This window comes from Microtus oregoni, unplaced genomic scaffold, assembly GCF_018167655.1.
Source record: "Microtus oregoni isolate MIOR12 unplaced genomic scaffold, Mior012 000018F_ref0000195, whole genome shotgun sequence".
Lineage (NCBI taxonomy): Eukaryota > Metazoa > Chordata > Mammalia > Rodentia > Cricetidae > Microtus > Microtus oregoni.
In genome coordinates, this window is record NW_024543077.1 from 1100825 (window position 1) to 1127398 (window position 26574).

Consider the following 26574-nt stretch of genomic DNA (forward strand, 5'->3'; position numbering starts at 1 on the left):
AACTTCACAGTACCACATACATTAGCTTATAGGTTGTTCTGGTTTCTCTACTGTTTCATTCCATTGTAAGCATCTTTTTGTCGGGTTACGCATGATCGGTACGTTTGTACCAGAGGCTCAGAGGGACTTTGGCTTCCTCCTCAGACTCAAGATTCTTTCCACTCCTCCACAGCTATCAGAGGAAGTGTTGGTTCCTCTCCAGAGACACGGGGAGCACAGCACGCTGACCCGTCCGACAGAGGCTTGGTCCCAGCATTCTTGAATCTTTTATTTACTTTTTAATCTACTTATTATATGCATGTCTGCCGGCCAGAAGAGGACGCCATATCTCATTACAGATGGTTGTGAGCCACCATGTGGGTGCTGGGAATTGAACTCGGGTCCTCCAGGAAAGCAGCCGTTGAACCATCTCTCCAGCCCAGCATTCTTAAATCTTTAGTCTTATAGTAGTATCATTCAGGAAAATGATCTCAAACCTTTCACTAATGCTCCAGGAAGCTTTTGCCTATATTTTGTGTGGTTTCCAGGTTTTCTTGTTTCTCAGGACACACCTCAGAGTTTGACGTCCAGCTCTGCACCGCCCGCCTCAGCCTTCGACTCGGTCCCGCCTTCAGGACGCGCCCGGACTTCCGTTTCCGCTGGAGCCAAGGCAGCCGGGTGGCCGGGGAGTCGAGCTTCAGGAAGCGGCCTCTCTATCCTGGAGCTGCAGTGCCTTGTGGGATCGCGGCGGAGTTTGGGGTGACAGAAGGGATCCCCCCGCCCCCGCCACGCGCGCTCGCCCAGAGTACGGAAGCCGAGAGGGTCTGGCGCAGCCATGGCGGCGCACCTGAAAAAGCGGGTGTATGAGGAGTTCACGAAAGTGGTTCAGGTAAGCGCTGGCAGTCGGCGCGGGAAGGTCGTCCTCGCCTCAGGCTGTGCTTCCACAGGGGCGTCCAGGCTCACGTGACCCGGTCCGGTTCCGGCTGCGCGTCGGGGGCGTGTGAGGTTGAGGCCGCTGGTCTCGCGTGTAGTCTGACTTTTTTTTTTCTTCTTTCTTTTTTCTTTATTTTTGTTCTGGGGATAGAATTCAGGGTCCTACGCGTACTAAGCATCACTCTACCTCTGAATCACACTCCCAGCCCACTTTAGAAACAAGTCACACACACCAAAAACCACACACCATCACCAAGATTATTATTAGGAGAAACAAAGTGCCGTGTAATTTTTCAAACTCTCTTCTCGGTTACCTTACTCTGATCTCTCACCGCTCGGTCGTGCCAGATCGGGTTCCGTCTGCATCCTCCTGTCCTCAGCTGGTGGCAGAATCCCCCTAACTCTCGCTCCCTCGCTTCAGAGACAAATGGGAAAATAAACCAAGGAGTCTGTAGAATTCTGGCCCCAGACAGAGCAGGCGAGAGTCACAGGACTGCCTCTTCGTCCTCCTCCGTCGGAGTTTTTGAAAGATAGGTGGACCAAGCCCTGTCAGGACAGTCACTGTGTTCTGTAGCGTGTCTGTAGAAGAGGTGAATCTTCATTCTGCATCTCAACCTTCCGTATCTATACATGTATATATAAAATGTGATGCAGCATTTAGATATTTTTCTTTTCTTTCTTTTTTATTTATTTTTATTTCTATATTTGTTTTTTAGAGGCAGAGTTTCTCTGTGTAGCTTTGGAGCCTTTCCTGGAACTCACTCTGTACGCCAGGCTGGCTTAGAACTCACAGAGAGCCAGAACAGTGTGTCAGCGCCCCTGGAACCGGAGACTGGAGTTACAGACTGTTGTGGGGCACCGTGTGGGTGCTGGGAGTGTGAGAACAAGTGCTCTTAGCCCTCAGTCATCTCTCGGCCAGGCGGTGTTGACACACACCTCTAATCCTAAAACAGGAAGCAGAGGCAGGCAGATTTCTGAGTTCAAGGCCAGCCTGGTCTACAGAGCAAGTTCCAGAACAGCCAGGGCTACATAGAAAATCTCTCTTGGAAAACAAAAAACCAACCAACTAAAGACAAAGTCCTTATAGAGCTCGGGTGCCTCAGACTTGCTGTGTAGCTGAGGTTGACTATTAGCTTCTAAGCCTGCCTGCACTCCTGTTTATGCAGGGTTGTGGATTGAACCTAGGGTCTCGAACATTCTAGGCTTTACTCTACAAACTGAGCTACATTCCCAGCAGCCTCTTGTGATAGCTTCCAGGGAAATTAGTTCTGAACTTTGGGTCAGGGGGTCCAGCTTTCCAGAGCTTCCGCACCCATGGCTTCCTTTCTGGAATTTTTGGTTCTGTATTCCTCCCTTCCCTCTCCCCGTATCTTTTTTTTTTTTTTTTAAACTATTTATTTACTTATACAATATTCTGTCTGTGTGTATGCCTGCAGGCCAGAAGAGGGCACCAGACCCCATTACAGATGGTTGTGAGCCACCATGTGGTTGCTGGTAATTGAACTCAGGACCTTTGGAAGAGTAGGCAATGCTCTTAACCACTGAGCCATCTCTCCAGCCCCCTCCCCGTATCTTCATTAAAGGGTTATTTCTATTTGTGTATATGTCTGTGTGAATGTGTCCCATGTGTTTGCATACCACTGCAGCTGGAGTAAAACATACTTGTGAGCCACCTGACCCGGGTGCTGGGAACTGCACTTGGGTCCTCTGAATGACAGCCAGTGCTCCAAATCACCAAGCATCTCTCTAGCCCCACCCCAGTTCCTTTCTGTTGTGGAAAGTATAGGTGGAGCCTAACAAGGTTGATTGCTTTGTTTTGCTTTTTTTTTTGTTTGTTTGTTTTGTTTTTTACGTTGGAGGCATTCAAAGCAATTATGTTGTTACATAGTGTCGCTGCTTTCTCCCCTACATCTCTGAACTTATGCAGATGTCTGTTTTACACAAAATGTATGCCATTCTCCATTTCTTTGTGTCCTGTATTCCGAGTGGCTCTGTGTTTTTGCTTCAAGACCTGACTGAAGGTTCAGGTTAGTTTCTGCTGCTGCTCCCATGCCGCTGTGCTGTGCTCTCCTGTTGGCTCCTGTCACCCGGTGCTGCTCAGGTGTCAGTGTACGTGCGTCCCCACCAGCATGTTCCCTGATGGCAGGAGTAATGGGACCTGGCTCCCTAAAACAGTACTGACCACGGCAGAGATTATTCCCTTCCTTACATATCCCCTGAGAGAAAGTCAGTCCTCGGTTTTGAGCCAGCTGCAGTCCAGGTAACTCTGAGAACTAAATCTGGTGTCAGAGCCTCCCACCTCTGCCTCCCAGGCGCCGAGGTCGCAGGTGTCCACACGCAGCCGGCAGAAAACTCACTTTAAAGTGTTGTGTGCACAGTTAGCACAGAGCGAGGAAGTGAAATCTTTGTCCTCTTGGTGCTTCTTTCTTTGTTAGGAAAATGAGGAGGAAGAGGGGACCCGTGTGTGTCTAGTGCTTATCACATGTATGTACAGTCAAACAGAGTAATTTACGTTTCTCATGGAACCCCTTGAAAGGGTATTGGCATGCTCTTCATAGAGAGGAGAAAGCGTCAAGGAAGTAGAATACTCATGATTTCAGAGCTGCTTTGTTCATGTCATATAATGTTCCTGACTACAATTTTCCTGATAGAGCAAATTTGAGGGAGATGATTGCCACCTGCCCTAAAATAATATGTTAGAGAATAAAGAAAATTAGTGATTATGACATTTTTCTATACCTGCATATTTTGTTAGGACTTAAGGAACTATAGCAGCATTTTTTTAAACATTTACTTCTTTTGTACCTCTGTGTGTGTGTGTGTGTGTGTGTGTGTGTGTGTGTGTAAGAGTGGGTTCTGGTGATGGAACTCAGGTCACTGGCAGGCTTGGTAACAAGCACTTTTACCGACTGGGCCATCTCACTGGCCTTATGATACTGTGTTTCTGAAGTTCCATTAGCTAAGCGCGTGTGTTAGAGAGGAAAAATTATTTCCATCCGACGAGCCCAAGTTAAATTTGCGGTCTCTGTTTTCACATCTTCTCTTTGCCTTCTTACAGCAACAGCAGGAGGAAATCGCCACCAAGAAGCTCCGGCTGACAAAGCCTAGCAAGTCTGCCGCCCTCCACATCGACCTGTGCAAAGCCAGCTCCCCAGCAGACGCTCTGCAGTACCTCCTCCAGTTTGCCAGGAAGCCCGTGGAGGCTGAAAGCGTGGAGGGGGTAGTCAGGATTCTCCTGGAGCATTATTATAAGGTAAGCAGTTGGTGGGGTCCCTTGTCAGAGCTGGGCTGTGCCTGCTTGCAGAGTGGGTTCGCAGTGCCAAGAAGCAGGAAGGTATTCCTCTTCGAGGCACCATGGATGCCAAGATGGAGGCGAGGTGCGCAGTCTGCAGAAGCTTGCAGGGTGGTTAAGTGGAGACAGACTTGCAAATGGCTTGCCCAGAGGACAGTGAACTCTACGTAGAGCGGAGTGAGGGCACAAAGGAAGAGTTGGTGTCAGCCGTGTCTCTTCTGTGTTCCGCCCATTATCCTGCTGTCCTGTTGATTTAAGGCCTTCACACCTGCTCTAGTCGCCCTCTTAACAGCGCAGGGTGGCGTCAGACCCCCTAGGACTGGAGTTATCAGAGGTCCTCTGTAAGAGCCGCAGCTGCTCTTAACTGCCTAGCCATCTCTAGCTCCTATTTATATTCATTTTGGTTTTTCGAGACAGGGTTTCTCTGTAGCTTTTGGAGCCTGTCCTGGAACTAGCTCTTGTAGACCAGGCTGTCCTCGCACTCACAGAGATCTGCCTGCCTCTACCTCCCAAGAGCTGGGATTAAAGGCGTGTACCACCACTGCCTGGCTATATTCATTTTTGCAATGTGTTTGTCTTTATACTAGCTCTGGCTGGCTTCAAAGTACAAAGTACTGTCTCTTTCTCTCTCTCTTTTTAATTTTATTGATTGTTATTGAGCTCTACATTTTTCTCTGCTCCCCTTTCTGCCTCTCTCTTCCCCTTCCACCCTCTTCCAAGGTCCCCTTGCTCCCAATTTACTCAGGAGATCTTGTCTTTTTCTACTTCCCATGTAGACTGTCTCTTTTTTTTGCACTTATACTTTAAGATTAATTTTACAAAAATGATGATTTCAAAATAATGTCATACTAAATGCATAGCATGCAGGATCTTCGGTCTTCTAACCATATCTGTTTCCTTCCCCTTGCTTGAGGCCTAGTTGTGTCTGGTTGCTTCCTCACAAAATAGATGGGCTGGGTGTGGTGGTGTATGCCTGTAATCCCAGTGCTGGGAAGGTTGAGGCAGGGGGATTAAGAGATTGTGGCCAGCCTGGCTACACAGTGAGCTTCAGGACATCTTGAGCTATAGAAGCAGACCTTATCTCAGAAAACCAAAACCTAGGCCAGGGAGGTTGGTTTAGTGGGGTAAAGGCACTTGCTATGTAAACCTGATGTCCTGAATTTAATTCCCAGAATCCACATAAAGAAGCTGGATGCTGGCAGGGCGGTAGTGGCGCACACCTTTAATCCCAGCACGTGGGAGGCAGAGGCAGGTGAATCTCTGTAAATTCGAGGCCATTCTGTGCTACAGACCAAGTTCCAGGACAGCCAGGGCTATTACATAGAGAAACGCTGTCTCAAAAAACCAAACCAAGCCAACCAACCAACCAAACAAACAAACAGAAGCTGGATGCCGTGGCACATCTGTAATCCCAGCACTCCTATGGAGAAATGGAGGCAGAAGCAGGAGAACCATCTAGAAGTTTGTAGACCCATTAGCTTGCAGTGTGTAGCACAACAGAAACAAGAGAGACCCATTTTCAACAAGGTGAAAGCAGTGAGCCAACTCAGAAGTTGTCTTCTGACCCCCACACATGTGCTGTGGTGCACTTGTACCTACATAACACACACAAATAAATGGGAAATAAAGAAGGAAAGCACAACCCCAAATATGTAGGTGAGGGGTCGGGTGGTGTGATCACATGTGGATGGCAGTCTGATTTCTTCCAACCCCGGTTTAAATACTTTGGTCACTGGCATAGAAAGATGATTTAATGTCAACACTGATGAGGCACCCCCCCCCCAAGTTTGTATCTTCATTTATCTTCTTCTCAGTGCTGGTGTTGCACCTCACTCTTGACTGTACAGTGTGGGGAAGAAAGGGGAGAAACTTCCTACCACAGCCGCCTTGGCGACTGACCCCCTGCTCGTCAAGCTGACAAGACATCTTGTTGTTGTTTTTCCTTTGCAGCTGATCAGTTCCACTCTCCTGTCCCAACCTTCTAAACAGGATCTGGTGATCCGCAAATGTTGGTGATGTGGGTTCTTCCTAGTGATCACGGTGGTGGACGTCACTCCCACTTTTTTTTTTAATCTGTTTCTTATGTATAGTGTTCTGCCTGCATATATGCTGCAAGCCAGAAGAGGGCACCAGATCTCATTACAGGTGGCTGTGAGCCACCATGTGGGTGCTGGGAATTGAACTCAGGACCTCAGGAAGAGCAGCCATTGCTCTTAGCCTCAGAGCCATCTCTCCAGCCCCTGGTCACTCCCACTCTCTATGACACTCCATGAGCTGTGGTTCCAGCAGCGATGGTATCCAGTGCCTGCCTTGTCCATGGGGAAAGCGGCTCTGACATCCATGTCAGCTGCACGCTCTTTTAGTGGTAGTAGTTAGCAACATTAGGAAGACATAAGCATTTTCACTTGCAGTACGGGGTGTCACAGTGGTAGAGGACGTGTCTTGAGTTGTATGAGTTATTTTTCAGAAGGGAAGCTCTAGTATAGCTGGATCTGTGAATTTCCTCTGGGTGTGGGTTTCCCATGTTCTGTGTGTTCAATAGCTCAGAGCAGAACAGCAAATGACAGTTGCTTTTTTTTTCTAGGAAAATGATCCATCTGTGAGACTGAAAATTGCATCATTGTTGGGCTTGTTATCAAAGACGGCAGGATTCTCTCCAGACTGCATAATGGATGACACCATTAACATCCTACAGAATGAAAGTACGTTGTCACTTAAAGGCTGTGTGGTCAGAGCAGAAGTCTAGTTCTTTACATACATAAGAATTTACAACCAAGTTTTGTGTTGGTTGTTATTAAAAGAAACTTTTTTTTTTTTTAAGATAGGGTCTTGTCTGGATGGTGGTGGCGCACACCTTTAATCCCAGCACTGGGAGGCAGAGGCAGACCAATCTCTGTGAGTTCTGGGCTACAGAATGAGTTCCATGACAGGCACCAAAGCTATACAGAGAAACCTTGTCTCAAATAAAAAAATAAAAATAAATAAAAAATAACTCCAAGTATTCTATGAGAGGGGTGGTTTTGGTTTTGTTTGTTTTGGTTTTTTTTGTTGTTGTTGTTTTGGTGTTTTTAAGACATGGTCTTACTGTGTAACTCTAGCTGGCCTTGTACACACTATGTAAACTAGGTGGGCCTTACACTCACTTACTCTCCTGCCTCCTTCTCTGAGTGGTAGGATTAAGTGTGGTTGTGTGACTTGACACAGGCTTGAGTCTTCAGAGAGGAACGAGCCTCAGTTGAGGAAATGCCATGAGATTCAGCTTTAAGACATTTTCTTATTTCGTAATCAGTGAGGTTGCGGGGAGGGGGGCAGCCCATGGTAGGTGGTGCCATCCCTGGACAGGTGGTCCTGGGTTCTGTAAGAAGGTGGGCTAAACAAGCCATGGGAAGCAAGCTAGTAAGCAGCTCCCTGCCCCCATGGCCTCCGCATCAGCTCCTGCCTCTGGTGATTATGCCCTGCATGAGTTCCTGCCCTGGCTTCCTTCAGTGATGAACAGCAATGCTGAAGTATAAGCCAAATAAACCCTTTTCTTCCCAACTTTGTTTGGGTCGTGGTGTTTTGTTGCAGCAATAGGAACCCTAACCAAGAGAGGTGGAGTCAGGTGTGGAGGCTAAGTCCTAGAGGGAGGGTGGACCTGGAGCTCAAGGTCACCCTTAGCTAGGGGTGTGTCCCAGGTCAGCCTGGGCTGTGGGAGGTAGGGTAACAAGTCTATGAAAGGCAGAGATCTGGGGATGTTTAAGGAACTGAATCGCATTTTTTGACACATCAGCAGAGAGTGGTAAGATACTTTGAAGTCAGATGTTGGTCTTGAGAGTTGAGGAATTGAATGGTATTTTAGAGGGTGGACAATGTGAAGGTTTTAGTTGAGGGCTTACAATGACCAAACCAAATTTTGTAAAGTATTTGGTACCTCTGGGGAATTTGGTTTGATATTGGGGCATCATTTACTGTCCCTGTGAAAATGTCCAGACTGTAGTGGCATTGTTGTGTGTGTATGTGTGTATGCCACACGTGTGCAGGTGTCCTTGGAGGCCAGAAATGGGTGTTGGCTCCCTGGGAGCAGAATTACAGGCAGGCAGTTCTGAGCTGCCTGATAGGGGTGCTGGGAAATGAGTTTCAGTCCCTGGGGTGGGAGTACACTCTCTAGCCCAGGATTCAAGATTTAGATTTGATTTTTGATTTGTTAGCTTTTCATGGATGTTATATAAAGTTGTCTTTCTAAGGAAATAAATCCGTTTGGTGGCAGTGGGGATGTTTTTGCCTCTTGTGTTTCCTGACATTTCCTTTCGTATCTGTGGCTTGTGTCACACTTGAGCCCTTTCTGCAGTTTGAACTGAGGGCCTTGACATGGTGGACAAGTGTCCACCACAGAACTAAACTCCTGACATGCGCAGGAACATTGAACTACCTGAAATCCCTTATAGCCACCAACATGATGAGGACTGCATTCTGAAGACGGAAGGACATGCACACATGTGTGTGCTTTGTGTGTTTGCTCAAGTTTTACTACTGCTTTCACATGTTTTCCTTATGAAACAACTCCTCTGGTCACCTTAGGCAGTGATTTCAGCCGGCAGCAGATCTGTGTGATATTCACTGTCAGACACCCAATCCATCAGGACATGCACACAAGTAAAGACGTTCCAGAAGGGCCTGCTCGGAAAGAGGATGATCTGGTTGAGAAAACTGACACAGAGTTTGTTTGTTAGCTGTGTTACTTTTAATTCGGCTCTTTGCCTTTGACTGGGTATTTATTGAGCACATGATGAGTTGTTGAGATTTTGAGACCGTGGAGGGGTCTGAAGCATGGTCTTTGTCTTCAAGTGTCTTTCTGTTTCTGGTTCATGTGGTAGGAAAGAGAGTGAAGAAGAGATGGGCAGTTCTCTTGGGGAGCAGGACAGACTCTAGACGGAGTCACACTCAGGATTATTAGGATCCCCTGAAGACTGCGAGGACACCTCTGGGTAGTCAGGAGGTTGTACTAGATGGCACCCCTGTAATCCTGTGCAGGAGGCAGAGGCAGCAGGATCGGGAGTTCTGCATCTTCTGTTTTAACTGGGAGTCGGCTGCCCCATGAGACCCTGTCTCAGGCAAGGGGAAGAGTTGAAAACGTGAAGAGAGAGCTACCCAGGGCAGGGTAGGTGCCGTGGGAGGCCTGTTGTTTTGTTGTAAAGTCTCTTTCTCTCCTCACATGACCCCCACCCCTCATTTTTTTCCAGAGCTGAGGATTGAACCCACGGCCTTGTGCTTGCTAGGCAAGAGCTCTATCACTGAAGCTATATCCCCAGCCCCATCATGTACCTTTTTTTGTTTTCTTTTGTTTTTGTTCTTCCAAACAGGATTTCAAACTCAGAGATCTGCCTGCCTCTGCCTCCCAAGTGCTGTAATTAAAGTCGTGACCTCCATACCCAGCTCAGAGTACCTTGTTTGTTTGTTTGAGTTTTGACACAGGGATGTTTTCCTGCTTTAGTCAACCTTTCTGATTCACCAGCCAAGCCCTAGTTCCTTGTGGAAGGCTATTGAATTCATCACATACTAAATGTTTTTGGAGGACCTGCTTTGTGCACGGGACTATGCCCAGTCCTGTGGAAGTCTCAGATTTTCAAGACTAGGTTCCTTTGAATATTTAGCTTTTAGTTGAAGGGATGAAAGTAGGCAGTAGAATATACGTGACAAATTTTAATAAATAAATAAGAATCAACATTTCTCCCAAAATCAGTTAGTGTTGGCAATGATCTCTAGGAGTTTTGTAACCCAGCCTTTTCTCTTTCCTAGAGTCTCACCAAGTCCTGGCTCAACTGTTAGACTCTCTGCTTGCAATAGGCAGTAAACTACCAGACAATCAAGCTACCCAGGTGCGCTTAGTGGATGTGGCCTGCAAGGTAAGAGTATACTGGTCTTTGTTCTTGAACCAAGAGCCTGTGGGAGCTTTGTGAACGCCGCTGGTGTAGTCTCTGAGCGAGAAGGGTAGGGCTCACGCTCTGACTGTGAACACTTCCCGGTGTAGTCTCCAGAGGAGGGAAGGACGCTCTGACTGTGAACACTGCCCGGTGTAGTCTCCAGAGGAGGGAAGGACGCTCTGACTGTGAACACTGCCCGGTGTAGTCTCCAGAGGAGGGAAGGACGCTCTGACTGTGAACACTGCCCGGTGTAGTCTCCAGAGGAGGGAAGGACGCTCTGACTGTGAACACTGCCCGGTGTAGTCTCCAGAGGAGGGAAGGACGCTCTGACTGTGAACACTGCCCGGTGTAGTCTCCAGAGAAGGGGAGGACGCTCTGACTGTGAACACTGCCCGGTGTAGTCTCCAGAGGAGGGAAGGACGCTCTGACTGTGAACACTGCCCGGTGTAGTCTCCAGAGGAGGGAAGGACACTCAGTGGCTGAATGCTGCTCTCTTTAGTCGTTGGTGTTGGGGGGAAGTAAAGCTAAGTGCGGTAGTTATTCCTTAAAACAAGCGTGTTTATGTGTGTGTTAGGTGGGGAACAGGAGAGTCATGGCACATACTGGAAGTCAGAGGACACCTTGTAAGCGTTGGCTTTCTCCTTCCACCTTGTTGTTTTCAAGATTGGTATTGAACTTGGCTGCCACAGCCTTTGAGCCAACCTACTGGCCCCACTGTAATGATTCTTGTGAGAAATCACAGTAATTGGGTTAAAGCAGCGGAAAGATGGACCATGTGGGTAGATTGTGAGAATCATTTAGAAAGTTGTCTTAAATTGATTTAGTTTATTTATTTATTTTTTTCTGACCCAGGCTGTTCTAGAACTTGCTCTGTAGACTAGGCTGGCCTCAAACTCACAGAGTGTCATTGCCTATGCCTTCCAAGTGCTGGGATTAGGACGTGGACCACCATACCAACCTGTCCTTACTTTTGATATAGACTACTGCTGTTACTCAAGATGTGGTTTGGGTATTTACTGTTAATGTGGAAATGGTGGCACTTTGTGACCTGACAGAGTGCACAACAGGCAACTGGCACCTGGGTGTCCTAAAGTGTGTGTGTGTGGTTGGGGAGGTGCATTGCCTGTGTGTGCCCGTGGTTGGGGAGGTGCATTTGCCTGTGTGTGCCCGTGGTTGGGGAGGTGCATTTGCCTGTGTGTGCCCGTGGTTGGGGAGGTGCATTTGCCTGTGTGTGCCCGTGGTTGGGGAGGTGCATTTGCCTGTGTGTGCCTGTGAGTGAGAGGTCCCGCCCAGGTGTCCTTGCCTGGCTGCTCTCTACTTTATTGTTGAGACAAGGTCTTTTACTTGGAGTTGTCTCTTCTGGCCTGTGAGCCCCTCGGACCCACCTGTCTGTGCCCTGCTCACCGGGTGCCCCTACAGGGCGGATTGGAACTCGGGTCTCCGTGCTTGTGTGGCAGTCAGTTTATTCACTTAGCCATTGCCCCAGGTCCGCTTGGCAGGCTTTGATGATGACCTTTCGGGAAGGACGTCATCATAGAATTCTGTTTGCTGCCTGAAGGTATGGTTCAGTGTGCTAAGATGGAGTAATATGTTGGTTCTGTACCGCTGTTGCCTGGCGGCCTTGATCGGCTAAGGTGTCAGTGCAGACAGATGAGGTGTGGGTAACAGGTGTGACTCACCTTTCAGGGGTGATTCCGTTACCAGTTTGGCTGTGAAAAATGAAGCTTCTATGCGCAGTATAAATAAGTCACTTTGAAAAACTGATGGTCATTATCTGGGTTTTACTCTTCTGTTCCACTGTCGTATTTTCATGGATATTTTGACCATTTCTATGTGGGGCTTTGTGGAGACATAAGGGTAGGGTTTAACATTTACAAAAATATTTCTCTGTGTGTGGGGGGGACATGCACAGAGGTCAAGTCAATAATTTGTGGAGCTGGTTCTCTCCTCCCAATTTTTTTTGTTTTGCTTTGTTTTATTTTGTTTTTTTATTTTTTGAGACAGTGTTTCTCTGTAGCTTTGGAGCCTGCCCTGGAACTCACTCTTGTAGCCCAGGCTGGCCTCGAACTCACAGAGATCCGCCTGCCTCTGCCTCCAGAGTGCTGGGATTAAAGGCATGTGCCACCACCACCCAGCTTGGATTTTTTTTTTCTGATGAACCATTTGAAAGTAAAATGTCAACATGATGCCTCATTGATCTAGAACACTCAAGTGTGTGTCCATGAAGACCCTGGGAGTGCCCCAGAGTCAGCACTGACTGTGCGTATAGATCTAGAACACTCAAGTGTGTATCCGTGAAGATACCGGGAGTGCCTCAGAGTCAGCACTGACTGTGCGTATTGCTAGTGTGTAAGCTCCAGGCTCTGGGATTTGCCTGCATAAATGTCTCTTAGAGAAAGAATCAAGCACTCTAGAGAGCAAGCTCCAGTACAGCCAGGGCTACACAGAGAAACCCTGTCTCAAAAATCAAGCCTGGAAGTGGTGGTAGTGTTGGACTCTAGCGCCCAAACACCGAGAAGGAGTCGCCCCCAGAGACCATCTCACACACCACAGCCGATGCAAAAGCATGAGGATTTTATTAATTCTGTCATGACAGGGTCCCCCAGCATTCGGGAAGCCAAGGGACCCCGAATAGCTGGTACAGTCTACTTTTAAAGGGGCCACAGAAGCAAGGGGGGTTGTTCTTTGACTATTCTGATTGGCTTATTTGAAAGGACTATTACCAATAATTGACTGGAGAGCTGTTGCCAGATCAGATGAGGTAAGAGGTCATTTTGACCCCATTTCCCAGGGGACTGAATCAAAACATACATATATGGGTAATTGTTCAGGAACTGAGTATGTGCGAGTGTAGCTGTTAGGTCCTTGGTTCCCAGGGGAGGAGGGGAAGCACTATGGCACAGAGGCTGAGAGGATTCAGAATTGTCAAAAATGGCTTCAGGATTGTCTTAAAGTCTTACATTTGGTGCGTTGGCCGGGAAGCCGAGGGACCCTGTCATGACAGAATTAATAAAATCCTCATGCTTTTACATCGGCTGTGGTGTGTGAGATGGTCTCTGGGGGCGACTCCTTCTCGGTGTTTGGACGCTAGAGTCCAACAGTAGCTTATGCTGGGAGTGGATCTCTGTGAGTTTAAGGACAGCCTAGCCTATAGAGCAAGTTCGAGGACAGCCAAGGCTACTGAGAGAAGCCCTGTCTCAAAAAGGAAAAACAAACGAAGAAATAAAAAGGATTGGTTCAGAGTACCTTTAACTCTCACATGTTAATGGTCATCTTGAGTTTGGAATAATTCCTGAGTATCTTCTTGATTTTATAACTTGGACATTTTGATAACTTAGGAACTATTACTTTGTAGAACATCCTTGAATTTGTATTTGCCTAATGAGTTCTCTTGATTATATTAAAACTGCCTTATCTTTCACAAAAATGCTGTAGCCCTGAAGCAGTCATCACTGCATAGTCTTAGGGATACATTGCTTTAATTGCTCAGTGCTGATGATGTTTACTTTGGCTTTGGTTCACTAGTTCTCTGCTGGCTGCCTTCTCCGCTGTCAAGTTACTCTCTTCCCTTTGAAATTGTGTGTTCTGATGCCAAAGTTTCAGTTTTCATAAGTTTTGAACTTATTATTTCTACTCAGTGGAATGTAATCTCTTACTGTTATTTCTCCGATTTGACTAAGTGGGCAGCTCTTCAAGCTTGTGTGTGTCCTTTTGACTTCTCAACACTGTTGTATAGAAGTTACTTACGGGAGTTACGGGAGATACTCGGATATGTCTGTGCTGTGTCTGCGCTAGCCCTTTTATCGGCTTCTCTCCTAGTGGAGAATCAGCGTCTGGAGATTTGTCTCCTGTGTCTTTCCAGATCCTGCCATATTGCAGTCAGTATCAGCTGTCACTGTCCTTTGTCCTGTTTCAGTATCGCAGGCTGTGACAGCTGACACTACCTTTGCATGGGCTGTGCTGGACAGGATTGAGCCCACAGCCATGCAAAGCCAGCCAAGTGTTCTGCTGCCGAGCTAAACCCTGGCCCTAGAACTGAAGAGACTCTATGCCACATCAGAGAGAGAAGGAGACAGTGACAGAGACGTGGGATGGGCAGAGGACGAGAAAGAAGGTGAAGGGGAACTGTAGTGCTTATTTTAAATCAGTGACTTCACACAGAGGAAAAAATTAAAAATTTGGACTTGAAGGAAGTAGGTAATTTGTTTCCTTCTTTCCTTCCTTTCTCTCTTTCTTCCCTTCTTTTGTAGCACCTGACAGATACATCCCACGGTGTAAGAAATAAGTGCCTGCAGTTACTTGGCAACCTTGGCTCTTTGGAGAAAAATGTCACAAAAGATGCTGAAGGCTTAACTGCCAGAGATGTCCAGAAGATTATCGGGGATTACTTTAGTGACCAGGACCCACGTGTCAGAACAGCAGCTATAAAAGCCATGGTAAACATAATTAAAAAAAAAAAAAAAAGTAATCGGGGACAGTTCCATTTCCTTTGTTTTTTTGTTTTCTTTTTGTTTTGTTTTTTCAAGATGGGGTTTCTCTGTGAATCTATGTAGCCCTGGCTGTCCTGGAACTCACTCTGTAGATCTTGTCTACCTCCGCCTCCCAAGTGCTGGGATTAAAGGCGTGAGCCACCCTTGCCCAGCTTTCTCTCTCTTTTTCTCTCTCTCTCTTTCTCTCTCTCTCTCTGTCTCTCTCTCTCTCAGTAGGGACTGACTTTGTAGCCCTAACTGGCCTTGAACTTGGGTCTGTCCTCTTGATTTAGCCTCACACCTGGTTCATCTCAAGATTATGCCATATGCTACTTTGGATATATTCTGAAATCCCCTAGTGCACTCCTTATTGGTGGTGGCCTTATAGAATTGAAGACACAGGTTCCCGTATGCCAAGTGTGCTTTTCTTTTGGCTCCTTTGGGCCCCTTCATCTCTATCTCTGAAGGAAGGAAGATAGAATCTGTGTCGGAGCTCTCCTTCAGCTCTCCTGGTTCCAGCAGGAAGGTGTATGACTTGGTTTTATGGACAGTAGGCATCCCCTAGGTGGCCCTTCAGAAAGGGCGATGGGATCCGAGGGAAGTTGCGGTGACCGTTTGTTCCCTGGGGTTCTTTCTCCTTGGACCCAGGACTTTGTAAATGCTAGGCAAGTATTCTACCGCTGAGCTGCAAGCCCGGCCTTCTCCCTTTTCTTTCTCACCATTATTTTATGCTTCTCTAACATTTTTGAGATTGTCCTTGGGTTGGAGTTAAGTGTCTGAGTGTTTATGCAGGAAATGTCTCTGTTGAGTACTGATTCTGTTAGTCTGATCTGACGTGATACCCTTGGGAATGTGTGGAGATGCCGGGGAGACTTAACTGCATTTTTATTCTCTAGCTGCAGCTCCATGAAAGAGGACTGAAGCTACACCAGACGATTTATAATCAGGTACCTTCAGGTGATCGGTGGCCTTCTGGAAGGGGAGGAGGGTCATGAAGTTGGGGGGGGTGGTCTTGCACCATTTCTCAGAATTTGAACTCATGAGGGTGATCAGTGGCCACATTTGTTGGGTGGCTGTGAAGCTATATCTAAAACATACTTTTGAGAGCAATATGGGATATATATGTAATTAAATAGTGCTAATGCATGTAAAAAGACTTGTCTGTGCATGAATACTAAACACATGGAGAAAGTATGATTAGAAGTAAGGAAAGTGGGCTGGGGATGTAACTCCGTGGTAAAAAGCCTGCCTAGCATGCCCAAGGTCCTGGGTTCAATTACGTACTAAAAAGTAATAATAATTAGGGCAAGTTTTAGTCTTCCTGATCTCTCTTTGGCTGGGCCATAGTCCACATCAGTTCTGGCACCAGTGTGGTAAACTGGAATGTTTCTGGAGGGTGACTAAGACCACAGATGGCACATGAGTGTAGTATCGGATTATAAACAGGAAAAAGGCGTGATGGAGTGGTGGACAGGCTGTTTGACAGCTTAAACAGATGCCTTAGAATGTGATGTTTCTGCTGGAGGATAATTGAGTGAGTCTAGGGATCAGCAGGCTAAATCCACGCTCAGGTTTTGTTAGCTTACTGACTAGCTTCATCTCTGTGAAAATTACAATTGTCTACATCTCTGGGACTGATGTGTAAATGTCGTTGTAGTACTATGGGCCTTGAGTACTCTGACTTCACTCGGTTGGATGTTATTTAGATGTCTGTCCCTCTGTGTGGTTCTGCTTTCCACATGGGGCGTGATATTATACCTGAGATTACGAATGCCAAGATTCCTTTGTTAGGCGGGGGTTTAAGAAATGAGAAGCACTCTGAAGTACTTTGATTGGCACCCTTACCCTGCCATCCTGTCTTCACTTGGGAAGTATTTGGAATCACCCTGAGAACAGAGACTGACGGGCACTCCTCCTTTGCAGGCCTGTAAGCTGCTGTCAGATGACTACGAGCAGGTGCGCAGTGCTGCGGTGCAGCTCATCTGGGTTGTCAGTCAGCTCTACCCCGAGAGGTCAGCACACAAAAGCTACCTGCAGAAAAGTGGGAATAGAGGGGGCGGACACAGGCCTTGACTGCAGACTACCATGCACTGTGTACTGTGTGAAAGATGCCTTTGGGTCCCTGCATCCTCATCTGCAACTGAAGGAACTGAACTGTGTCTCTCAAGTGCCTCTCTATCATTTTTTTTTGAAATAGGCAGATATGCCGGGTGGAGGTGGCTCACGCCTTTAATCCCAGCACTCGGGAGGCAGAGGCAGGCGGATCTCTGTGAGTTCGAGGCCAGCCTGGTCTACAAGAGCTAGTTCCAGGACAGGCTCCAAAGCTACAGAGAAACCCTGTCTCGAAAAAACAAAACAAAACAAAAATAACAAAAAACAAAAAAGGAGCCGGGCGGTGGTGGCGCACGCCTTTAATCCCAGCACTCGGGAGGCAGAGGCAGGAGGATCTCTGTGAGTTCGAGACCAGCCTGGTCTACAAGAGCTAGTTCCAGGACAGGCTCCAAAACCACAGAGAAACCCTGTCTCGAAAAACCAAAAAAAAAAAAAAACAAAAAAGGCAGATAGATAGAGAATGAGAATAAGATTTTGGTGTAGTTTGATTTAGGCCAAATGTCATAAGTAAAAGATACCAGGTATGTATGTTTGTGGGCATGTGTGCCACATGCATGTGGAGAGCAGAGGACACGGTGTAGGAATCATTTCTCCTTCCACCATGGAGATTCTGGGGGTGAAGCTCAGGTGGTCAGGTGGCAACAAGCACCCTTACTTTCTGAGCCATCTACTGGCTCTGGCTTAAAATATTTTCATAGCACTGAAATTATTCACAGTGATTCCTCGAGATGGAGATTTATATTTATTCTATTTAATAGAAGGGTATTTTCTGTAGGAGAAAAAGGGGTGGTCATTTCCTTTGCATTAAACTGTTATCCAGAATTGGAAAGCCGGAATGGATTGATAAACCTATAGGAATGAGCTCCATTTATAGTTATTGGGGTCTCTCTCTCTCTCTCTCTCACACACACACACACACACACACGTCTATCTAGAATTAGCTTTATTCGGATTCAGGCGTATAGTTCTGTGTTATGTAGGTGCTAGGGATTGAATGAGGGCTAGCACGCACTCTACCACCGACCTGTAACCCTTCCCCCACCAAGTTCTTGGTTTCTTCATGAATCTGAAAACCGAACGCACTGAAAGTCTGCAGTGCAACTGAAAGCCGCTGGATGTTCTCCCTGGGTGTGTGTGGTGTCTTCAGTCGAGGATTTCCTACATACGGTTTTCACTGGTCTCCTCAGAGCACCGAGCCTGCAGGCTCATGTTTTGTCATATGTGGTTTCTCCCCACCTTTATTTTTTATTTAGTATTGTTCCAATACCTTCCTCTAATGAAGAAATTCGCTTAGTTGATGATGCATTCGGGAAAATTTGCCACATGGTCAGTGATGGCTCCTGGGTAGTTCGTGTTCAAGCGGCAAAGCTATTGGTAAGTTACAGTTTCTTTTTCTATTTTTTTTCAGACTTATTTTACTTATTAATGTGTGCAGTATTCTGTCTACATGTATGCTTGTATGCCAGATCTTATTACAGATGGTTGTGAGCCACCATGTGGGTGCTGGGATTTCAACTCAGGACCTCTGGAAGAGCAGGCGGTGCTCTTAACCTCTGAGCCATCTCAGCAGCCCAAGTTACACTTTCTTTAATGAACACAATGCTTGTTAATTTTTACAGACATTCTGAGAAACTGTAGATAGGGTCAGATATGTTGTATTTTTAGAAACCACATAATTTCTCCAATAGCTTACCCCCCCTCCTTTTTTATGCTGTACGCTTCATTACTGTGTTTATTTGTGCAAATAGGACTTACAAAGCAAGCATCGGTTCACACTCTAAGCCTAGACTGTGATACTACCATACCCACTTCCCTGCAAAAGTTCTGGGCATGAGGCGGGGTCAGTGAACAAACAAATGTGAAAAGGAAAGGTAGCTAAACCCTTTCCACTCAAGATCAAGAGCACTCAATGTCCTTTGCCATGTGGAGCCAGGGACTGAACTCAGGGCTACAGACTTGATGGTAAATGTCCTACCCAGTGAACTATCTCATTAGCCCATACATTTTAGTTTTCTTGCCTATAAAATAAAAAATGTAATACCAGATTGAGAGTTTAAAAGGGTTAAAGATTGCCTACAGAAAGTATACCTATGAGAGTGTGTGTGTGTGTGTGTGTGTGTGTGTGTGTGTGTGTGTGTTTCTAGCTGGGCGGTGATGGTACACACCTTTAATCCCAGCACTCAGGAGGCAGAGGCAGGTAGATCTTTCTATTGAGGCCAGCCTGGTCTAGAGTGGGTTCCAGGACAGTCAGGGCTAAACAGAGAAGCCCTGTCTCAAAAAACCAAAAATAAATAAATGAATAAACAAATAAGGTGTGTTTCTATATAAGAAAGAGGCATAACTATGTGTAAATATGTACATTTATGAATGCTAATATATATGACTAAAAGCCTAGTTGTCTAGAAATGTTATAGATAGTAGCAACTGTAATTGCCAGTGTTGTTAGCAAGATTGGATTATTAGTCATTTTTTAATACCAACACAGTTACTTAATTTGGAGCTGTGTAGATTTAAAGTCATTAAAGCAGGGTTATAGAGATGGCTCAGGGAAGCGGCTGAGCTTGTTGAATTACGGGAAGGGTATGAATTGACTAGAGTAGCAGGGGAAGAAGACAGAGGTTCCGCGTGCTAATAGGCCAGACAGAAAACCTACCAGTGGTGGTGAGATGCTTGAGGAGAAAGCAGGTTCCTAAGAGGTTAAAATGAAACAATAAGGTGTTAGAATTGTCTGTGCTGCACAAAAATGAAAAATTCCAATCCTCATTATAGTAAAACAAAAAAATTCCACACATAGGTTGTTTTGGAAATTGAAGACCATTCGAGAGAGATTGGGTTATTATCATTATTTATAACTCCTCAAAGAGGTCTTTTTGGTCTCCCAAAGTGTGACTGCCAAGTATATAGGAAGGATAGAATAAGAAGGTATGGAAGTTAGGCCTGCTGGGAAGTGGAAACACGAGCATCAGGAGTTCAAGACCAGCCTCTAGTAGTGTGTTCCAGCCTGGACTCTATGAGACCTTGACCAAAAAGAAGGAAGGAAGAAATGGAAAAAGACAATGTGGAAGGATGGCCAAACCAAAGGGTTCCTGCAACTTAGGTTTATATTCCAGCTCTGGAATTTGTGATGTTAGTTACTTAATATTTGCATGCCCCTTCCCCATGCATAAAATAGTGGCGTTTACTTCATACTGTGCTACTGAGGATTAAATGGGTTGAGATAGGTAGAAAACTTTCAGAACAGTATGTAGAACAGAGTAATTTCTACCTAAGTCAGAGGTAGCTTCTATTACTGTTGTTCATATTTTTTACAGTATATTCCTGATGATTTAGAACCTATAGGCATCTTTACTGGCAAGAATCACGTTACCTCTATGCATTTCCTTGTAAACTTTGAATGTTAAGGCGATGGCTAGAATATGCTTTGGGTTCTTTCTTTTTACAGGGCTCTATGGAGCAAGTCAGTTCTCATTTCCTGGAGCAGACTCTTGACAAGAAGCTGATGTCAGATCTAAGGGTAACTTGAACTCTTTGTTTACACTGGGTTTCTATAATCGATATCAGTGTAGATATATGGTGGGTGGTGTTGATTTAATTTAGCAGTCCATGTATTTGCTGCATTAATATAGTTTACTAGATTATATTTTAATTCAAAATCACAGTACCAAATTACAAGCTACATCATGAATTTTATCCTGTAAAATAATTTGTAAAGGTTATGTTAAACCAAAAAGAGGTAGGATTTACTTTCTGCTCCTTAGACACTGCTGGAGACAGTGTTTGAAGAGGCACTGCTCTTGCCTGGCTCTCTGGCTCTCCTTTTTGATGTCTAATGTAAGCACAACCACCTGTCCAGTCAACACTTTGTCTAGGTTACCGGAAACTATTACAGACTTGTGAACTTTTGTCTCATTTTAAGTTGGGTTTGCATTTCTCTGCTCTGAACTGTCTGGTTTCTCCAAGAGCAGTTTTGTTGCCTACTTTCTCTCGGCTTTAGGTGCACCTTGGTGTTCTTGGCAAGTAGTAATTATCGTCATCTTCTACAGAGGAAACGCACTGCACACGAGCGTGCCAAGGAACTCTACAGTTCAGGAGAGTTTTCCAGCGGCAGGAAATGGGGAGATGATGCTCCCAAGGAAGAGATAGATACAGGGGCTGTGAACTTGATAGAGTCAGGAGCGTGTGGAGCCTTTGTCCATGGGCTGGAAGATGAGATGTACGGTAAGTACGGCTTTGATTACCAGGAGTTCTCGTAGGAGTCCTCGTAGGAGTCCTCGTAGGAGTCCTCGTAGGAGTCCTCGTAGTAGTCCTCGCGTGCTTTGCTTTGTGTCAGGGTAGGAGAGGACGAGCGTGGCTGAGACATCTGTCCTGCCGTACGGCTCAGCAGGTGCAGGTGCTTCCCACACGAGCTTGGAGACCTGAGCATGAGCTCCAGGGCCCGCATAAAAGGTGGGAGGAGAGCTCTGACTCCATAACCGTCCTTTCACCTCTACACACAGATAAAATTTATAAAGTGTATCTTTTCATTTAGCCTTTCCTTTCGAGACAGGGTTTCTCTGTAGCTTCGGAGCCTGTCCTAGTACTTGCTCTTATAGACCAGCCTGGCCTCGAACTCACAGAGATCCTCCTGCTTCTGTTTCCTGAGTGTTGGGGTTAAAGGCGTGCACCACCACCTCCCTCATTTAGCCTTTTGATCACTGTGTAAAGAACCTACTATGAAGGAGAGGCTGAGGCCAAGCAGTATGATGCAGTGGTTAAATTCAGATGTCAGCGTCCTATAAAATGGGGATGGTGATGATAATAAGCTTCTTTCCAAGCTATAGAAATTAAATTAGATTCCATGTGCATAAAACACTTGGCATGATGCATGATCTATTTGTAATAAGTACTTATTAATAAAAGTCTTATTAATAATAATATTTAGTTACTCAGTAAGACAACAGGATTTCAATTCAGTTGTGACCACAAAATCTTTCTTCTATCTTCCTTTTGCTTTTGTGAAAATTTTTGTGTCATATTATCTGTCTATCTATCTATCTACCTACCTACCTACCTACCTACTTACCTACCTACCTACCTACCTACCATCTACCTATCTGTCATCACTCAGTCTATCTAGTGGAGTCTCGGTGTATAGCCCTGGCTCACAGAGATCAGCCTGGGATTAAAGGTGTGCATAGCCACTCTTGTCCAGCTGTTATTCCTTTAAAGGTTTTCTGGTTCCACAAATGCATACGATCCTGAGGTTTTCTGCAGTGCCCTCTGCACCTCTCCTTTCCGCTGTGTTTCACCGTGAGATGTAGCTTCCCGCTTCCACTTCCCGCTTCTCCCCCTTCAACTCCTTTCCTACCCCTTTCCTGCTCCCTGTCCCGTCTTCCTTTTCTCTCTCTTTTTGTAATTCTAACCTTAGAACAATTCGGTTAGAGAGGTGAAGGTGTAGCTTGAGTTTGCAGAATACATGCATCAGGTCCCTCCACATGGTTTGTGCTGAGTCCTGTCTACATAGGAGCAGCAAATCCCTTAACCACACACAGGATGATGCTAGCCTGGGATTACAGGTGTGGGTCCTGGGGTTTTCTCTTCCCTCGTTGACTTTGTGATAAGTAAATTCATTTTGTCAATTCTTTGCTCTAAGATGGTAGCAGCTAGCATCAGTTACCTAGCACCTGACGCTTCAGTGGTTTTCGTGTAGTCGAAACACTGAGATAAGGCGACACCCTGTGGGCAGATGTGTGACTTGATCACTTGCACATGGAGTAAGATGGGCCTTAGTCCTTGGGACACAAAGCCCATGTTTGTGCATCGCTGTGATGGTGGCAGAAGAAGATGCCACAGGGAGACTCTAGGGTGAGAGGCGAGTAGAGAATAAAAATGCACGTGCGAGAAGGAGTCTGTTTTTCTGGCTCTTGAATAACGTTCAGTTCAATTTTTGTTCATTTGTTAGAGGTTCGCATTGCTGCTGTGGAGGCTCTCTGCATGCTGGCTCAGTCTTCACCCTCCTTTGCTGAGAAGTGCCTTGACTTCCTAGTTGACATGTTTAATGATGAAATTGAGGAAGTGCGTCTGCAGTCCATACATACCATGAGGAAAATCTCTAACAATATCACCCTCCGAGAAGACCAGCTTGATACCGTCCTGGCTGTATTAGAGGTGGGTGTTTCTATTGTCATTTCTTTTTTTTTTTTTTTTTTTTTTTTTTTTTTGGTTTCTCGAGACAGGGTTTCTCTGTGGCTTTGGAGCCTGTCCTGGAACTCGCTCTGTAGATCAGGCTGGTCTCGAACTCACAGAGATCCGCCTACCTCTGCCTCCCGAGTGCTGGGATTAAAGGTGTGCGCCACCATCGCCCGGCTCTATTGTCATTTCTTCGTCAGATACCTGTGAGGCCATCCCCCTTTAAAACCAGGTATTGTGTTGGGCACTGGTCAGTACATCAGGTGGCAAAGCTGTGCCTTCATATCCGACTCCTAAAGTGGGGCTGGAGAGTAGCAGGAAATCTGAGTAAGCTTATTATCTCTGTGACCAGGGAAGGGACTGAAAAGAGCATCTAACTTGAGGTGCTGAGTCAAGGAGACCAAGCACAATGCACCGAGGACATTTTAAGGAGGAAGGGTAGGAGGTGTTTACTGTTGAGGAGGAAGTGGTACCCTTGCCTAGGCAGAGGGAAAACAGTGTGATGGTCTCCAAAGATCCAGAGGCTGGAAAGTATGACAACAGGAATTCAGAGACGTTCACTGCAGTGTAGTGTACAATTGAAGACCTGAAGAGAGGGCAGGGGAGCATTTGTAGATGAGGCAGGGGAGCACCTGTAGATGAGGCAGGGGAGCACCTGTAGATGAGGCAGGGGAGTACCTGTAGATGAGGTGGGGAGCACCTGTAGATGAGGTGGGGAGCATCTGTAGATGAGGCAGGGGAGCACCTGTAGATGAGGCAGGGGAGCACCTGTAGATGAGGTGGGGAGCACCTGTAGATGAGGCAGGGGAGCATTTGTAGATGAGGCAGGGGAGCACCTGTAGATGAGGTTGGGAGCACCTGTAGATGAGGCAGGGGAGCATTTGTAGATGAGGCAGGGGAGCACCTGTAGATGAGGTGGGGAGCACCTGTAGATGAGGCAGGGAGCACCTGTAGATGAGGCAGGGGAGCACCTGTAGATGAGGCAGGGGAGCATTTGTAGATGAGGCAGGGGAGCACCTGTAGATGAGGCAGGAGAGCACCTGTAGATGAGGTGGGGAGCACCTGTAGATGAGGCAGGGGAGCATTTGTAGATGAGGCAGGGGAGCACCTGTAGATGAGGTGGGGAGCACCTGTAGATGAGGCAGGGAGCACCTGTAGATGAGGCAGGGAGCACCTGTAGTTTTGTAGAGAAAGAGTAATTTGCCACATAGTCAGTTACATGGTTGCTTTGGGTATACAAAGACTCACTCCCCAGGCTGTAGAACTCATGGTCTGGAGTTATTTTTCTTTTCTTTTTTTTTTTTTAATATATATTTATTTATTAATTTATTATGTATACAATATTCTGTCTGTGTGTATGCCTGCAGGCCATTAGAGGGCACCAGACCTCATTACAGATGGTTGTGAGCCACCATGTGGTTGCTGGGAATTGAACTCAGGACCTTTGGAAGAGCAGGCAATGCTCTTAACCGCTGAGCCATCTCTCCAGCCCCTGGAGTTATTTTTCTGAAGTGCCTGGATCTTTTCGTTGCTGTATTTCGAGACAGGGTTTCTCTGTGTAGCCCTGGCTGTCCTGGAACTCACTCTGTAGACCACGCTAGCCTGGAACTCAGAGAGGTCTGGCCTGTCTCTGCCTCCTGAGTGCTGGGATTAAAGGCCTGCGCCACCACTGCCCAGCTCCATGTCTTTGTGATTCTAAGAAGGCAAATTTATGCTGTTTGTGTTTCCTGTCATCAGAGGCCTTTATTCTTTTTAGTTTCTTGGGTTTTTTGTTTGTTTATTTGAGACCAGGCCTTACTCTCCTAGCCAGACTGCTCAGAACTCACTGACCTTGAACCCAAGGACATCATTCAGCCTCCTCAGTGAAGGGATTACAAACTATTCTTCACTCTGCTGGTCCCGGCTCCCGCACATTCACTGTCCTGTCAGTGATTGGAACGGTGTCAGAAGCAGATCCCTGTTCTCACGGAGCATAATTTCAGTCTCGAGGGGTGAACATTTCAGGTGGTGACAGATCTGTGCAGAAGATAAGCAGTCTACACGTGTGGGGGTTTTAAGATACATCATCTGGTTACTCAAGCTTCTGAGGAGAGGATCCTTACAGGGCAGAGCAGCCTTTCCTGTGCAGACCGAGGCAGAGAACTGCTCCTGGAACAGCTAAGGGACAACAGAGTAAGAGTTCGGTCTTGGTGGAACCTGGTGAGAAAGGAGAGGTCGTGAAGTGGATAGGCAGGGGCAAGCGGCTTGTGCGCACTGAATCTCACTCTAAGCATTATGGGAAATTGTTGTGCAGAGAAGATGACTATAGACTTGCCTCTCTTTCAGCTTTCCTCATTCTTAAAGCCTTTATGGAATTTATAGCAGATACATTGTTACATCCTGTCAATCATTTGATGCATATTAAATACCAGTCCCACGTGTCTCCCCTTTAGTCTTCTTAGTTTATCATGTCTAGCAGGTTGGTCTGTCTTATCTCCCTGATGAGATCATTAACTCTGTAGTGGAGTCTCTAGGTGATTCCTTTTGTTATGTTCTTTTCAGGCTCCACCTGGTGACGTAGTCATAGTGAGTGCACAGCAAGTATTTCCAGAAACAAACCTGCACAAGTTAGTCCTAAAACTGGCTATTATATAGTGCTTAAGAAAGACATCAGTACAGCTTCCTGCTGTCAGCAGTGGAGATTCACTCATCTGGGAAACGTTACCTTGTGGTTAAGTTGACAGTGTTTAGAGTCAGGCAGATCTGAGTCAGCTCCTCAGTCCCTCTCTTCAGTCTTTACTTTGTCTGTTGTGTGCCAGGCACTGCTGTAGGGGAGTTAAGACAGTGAGTGGAAGCCATGGTCCTGCTCTCATGGGAATACAGCAGTCAGGAAAAGGATCTAAAGTTGAACTCAAAGAGGAAGGAACTAGGCACCATTTTTGCAAGACTTGTCCACGGTGGAAGAACATTCGAGGCAGAAGAGGAGCAGATTTAGACCTGTGGAGAATGGCACAGCTGTCAGTGTGCTGTGATGTGTGCTGGAGGGAGGGAGCAGCTCATGCAGTCTTGGTGCTCATCTGTTGGTCTGTATGGCCACACAGATGTCCACACTGTTTTATATATGATATTATATGCCTTTATGGTTTTTATTCCTTTAATTATAAAACACTCACCTCATCCTAATGGTCTTTCTTTTTTTAAACTTGTTCCCCCTCCTTTAGTATGGGTTCTGTTATATGTCTTAGGCCGCCCTCAAAGTCATGATCTACCTGTGACTCTCACGTGCTGGGACTGCAGGTGTGTGAGACCACATTCAGCATGACAGTTGTCATGGAAGGTTTCAGACAGGGAGGAAACGGAAGGTTAAAGAGCAAAAGGCCGGGCATGGTGGGTCAAAGCTGTAATCCCAGTACTTAGGAAGAAGAGGCAGGAAGATCAAGAGTTCAGGGTGAACCTGGACTATATGATATATGAGACCCTGCCTCAAAACATGGAGAAGCCAGGTGACGTAATGCATGCCTTTAATTCCAGCTCTGAGGAGGCTGAAGCAGTTGGGTCTCTATAATTCGAGGTTAACGTGGTCTACATAACAAGGTCTAGACCTACCAAGACTACATAGTGAGAGAGACCGTGCCTTATAAATAAACAAGCAAACAAACAGAAAGAAAATAGAAGAAGGCAAGGCCCCTTCTTAGATCAATAAAATGAGGTCTTTCCCTGGAGTTTTTTTTTTTTTTTCGAG

General features: G+C 46.2%; 1 protein-coding gene across 1 annotated transcript in view; it reads left to right on the forward strand.

The window, feature by feature from the left end:
• Nucleotides 1-687: 687 nt before the first annotated feature.
• LOC121458899 (integrator complex subunit 4) overlaps nt 688-26574 on the forward strand; it is a 57081-nt gene continuing 31194 nt past the window's right edge. Inside the window, exons 1-11 of the mRNA XM_041668271.1 lie at nt 688-868; nt 3971-4165; nt 6789-6906; nt 9980-10086; nt 14355-14540; nt 15470-15520; nt 16497-16585; nt 17939-18059; nt 20128-20199; nt 20729-20903; nt 22627-22832. Coding sequence (XP_041524205.1) covers nt 815-868; nt 3971-4165; nt 6789-6906; nt 9980-10086; nt 14355-14540; nt 15470-15520; nt 16497-16585; nt 17939-18059; nt 20128-20199; nt 20729-20903; nt 22627-22832 — 1374 coding nt within the window. The 5' untranslated portion in view covers nt 688-814. The remainder of the gene's footprint in view (nt 869-3970; nt 4166-6788; nt 6907-9979; nt 10087-14354; nt 14541-15469; nt 15521-16496; nt 16586-17938; nt 18060-20127; nt 20200-20728; nt 20904-22626; nt 22833-26574) is intronic.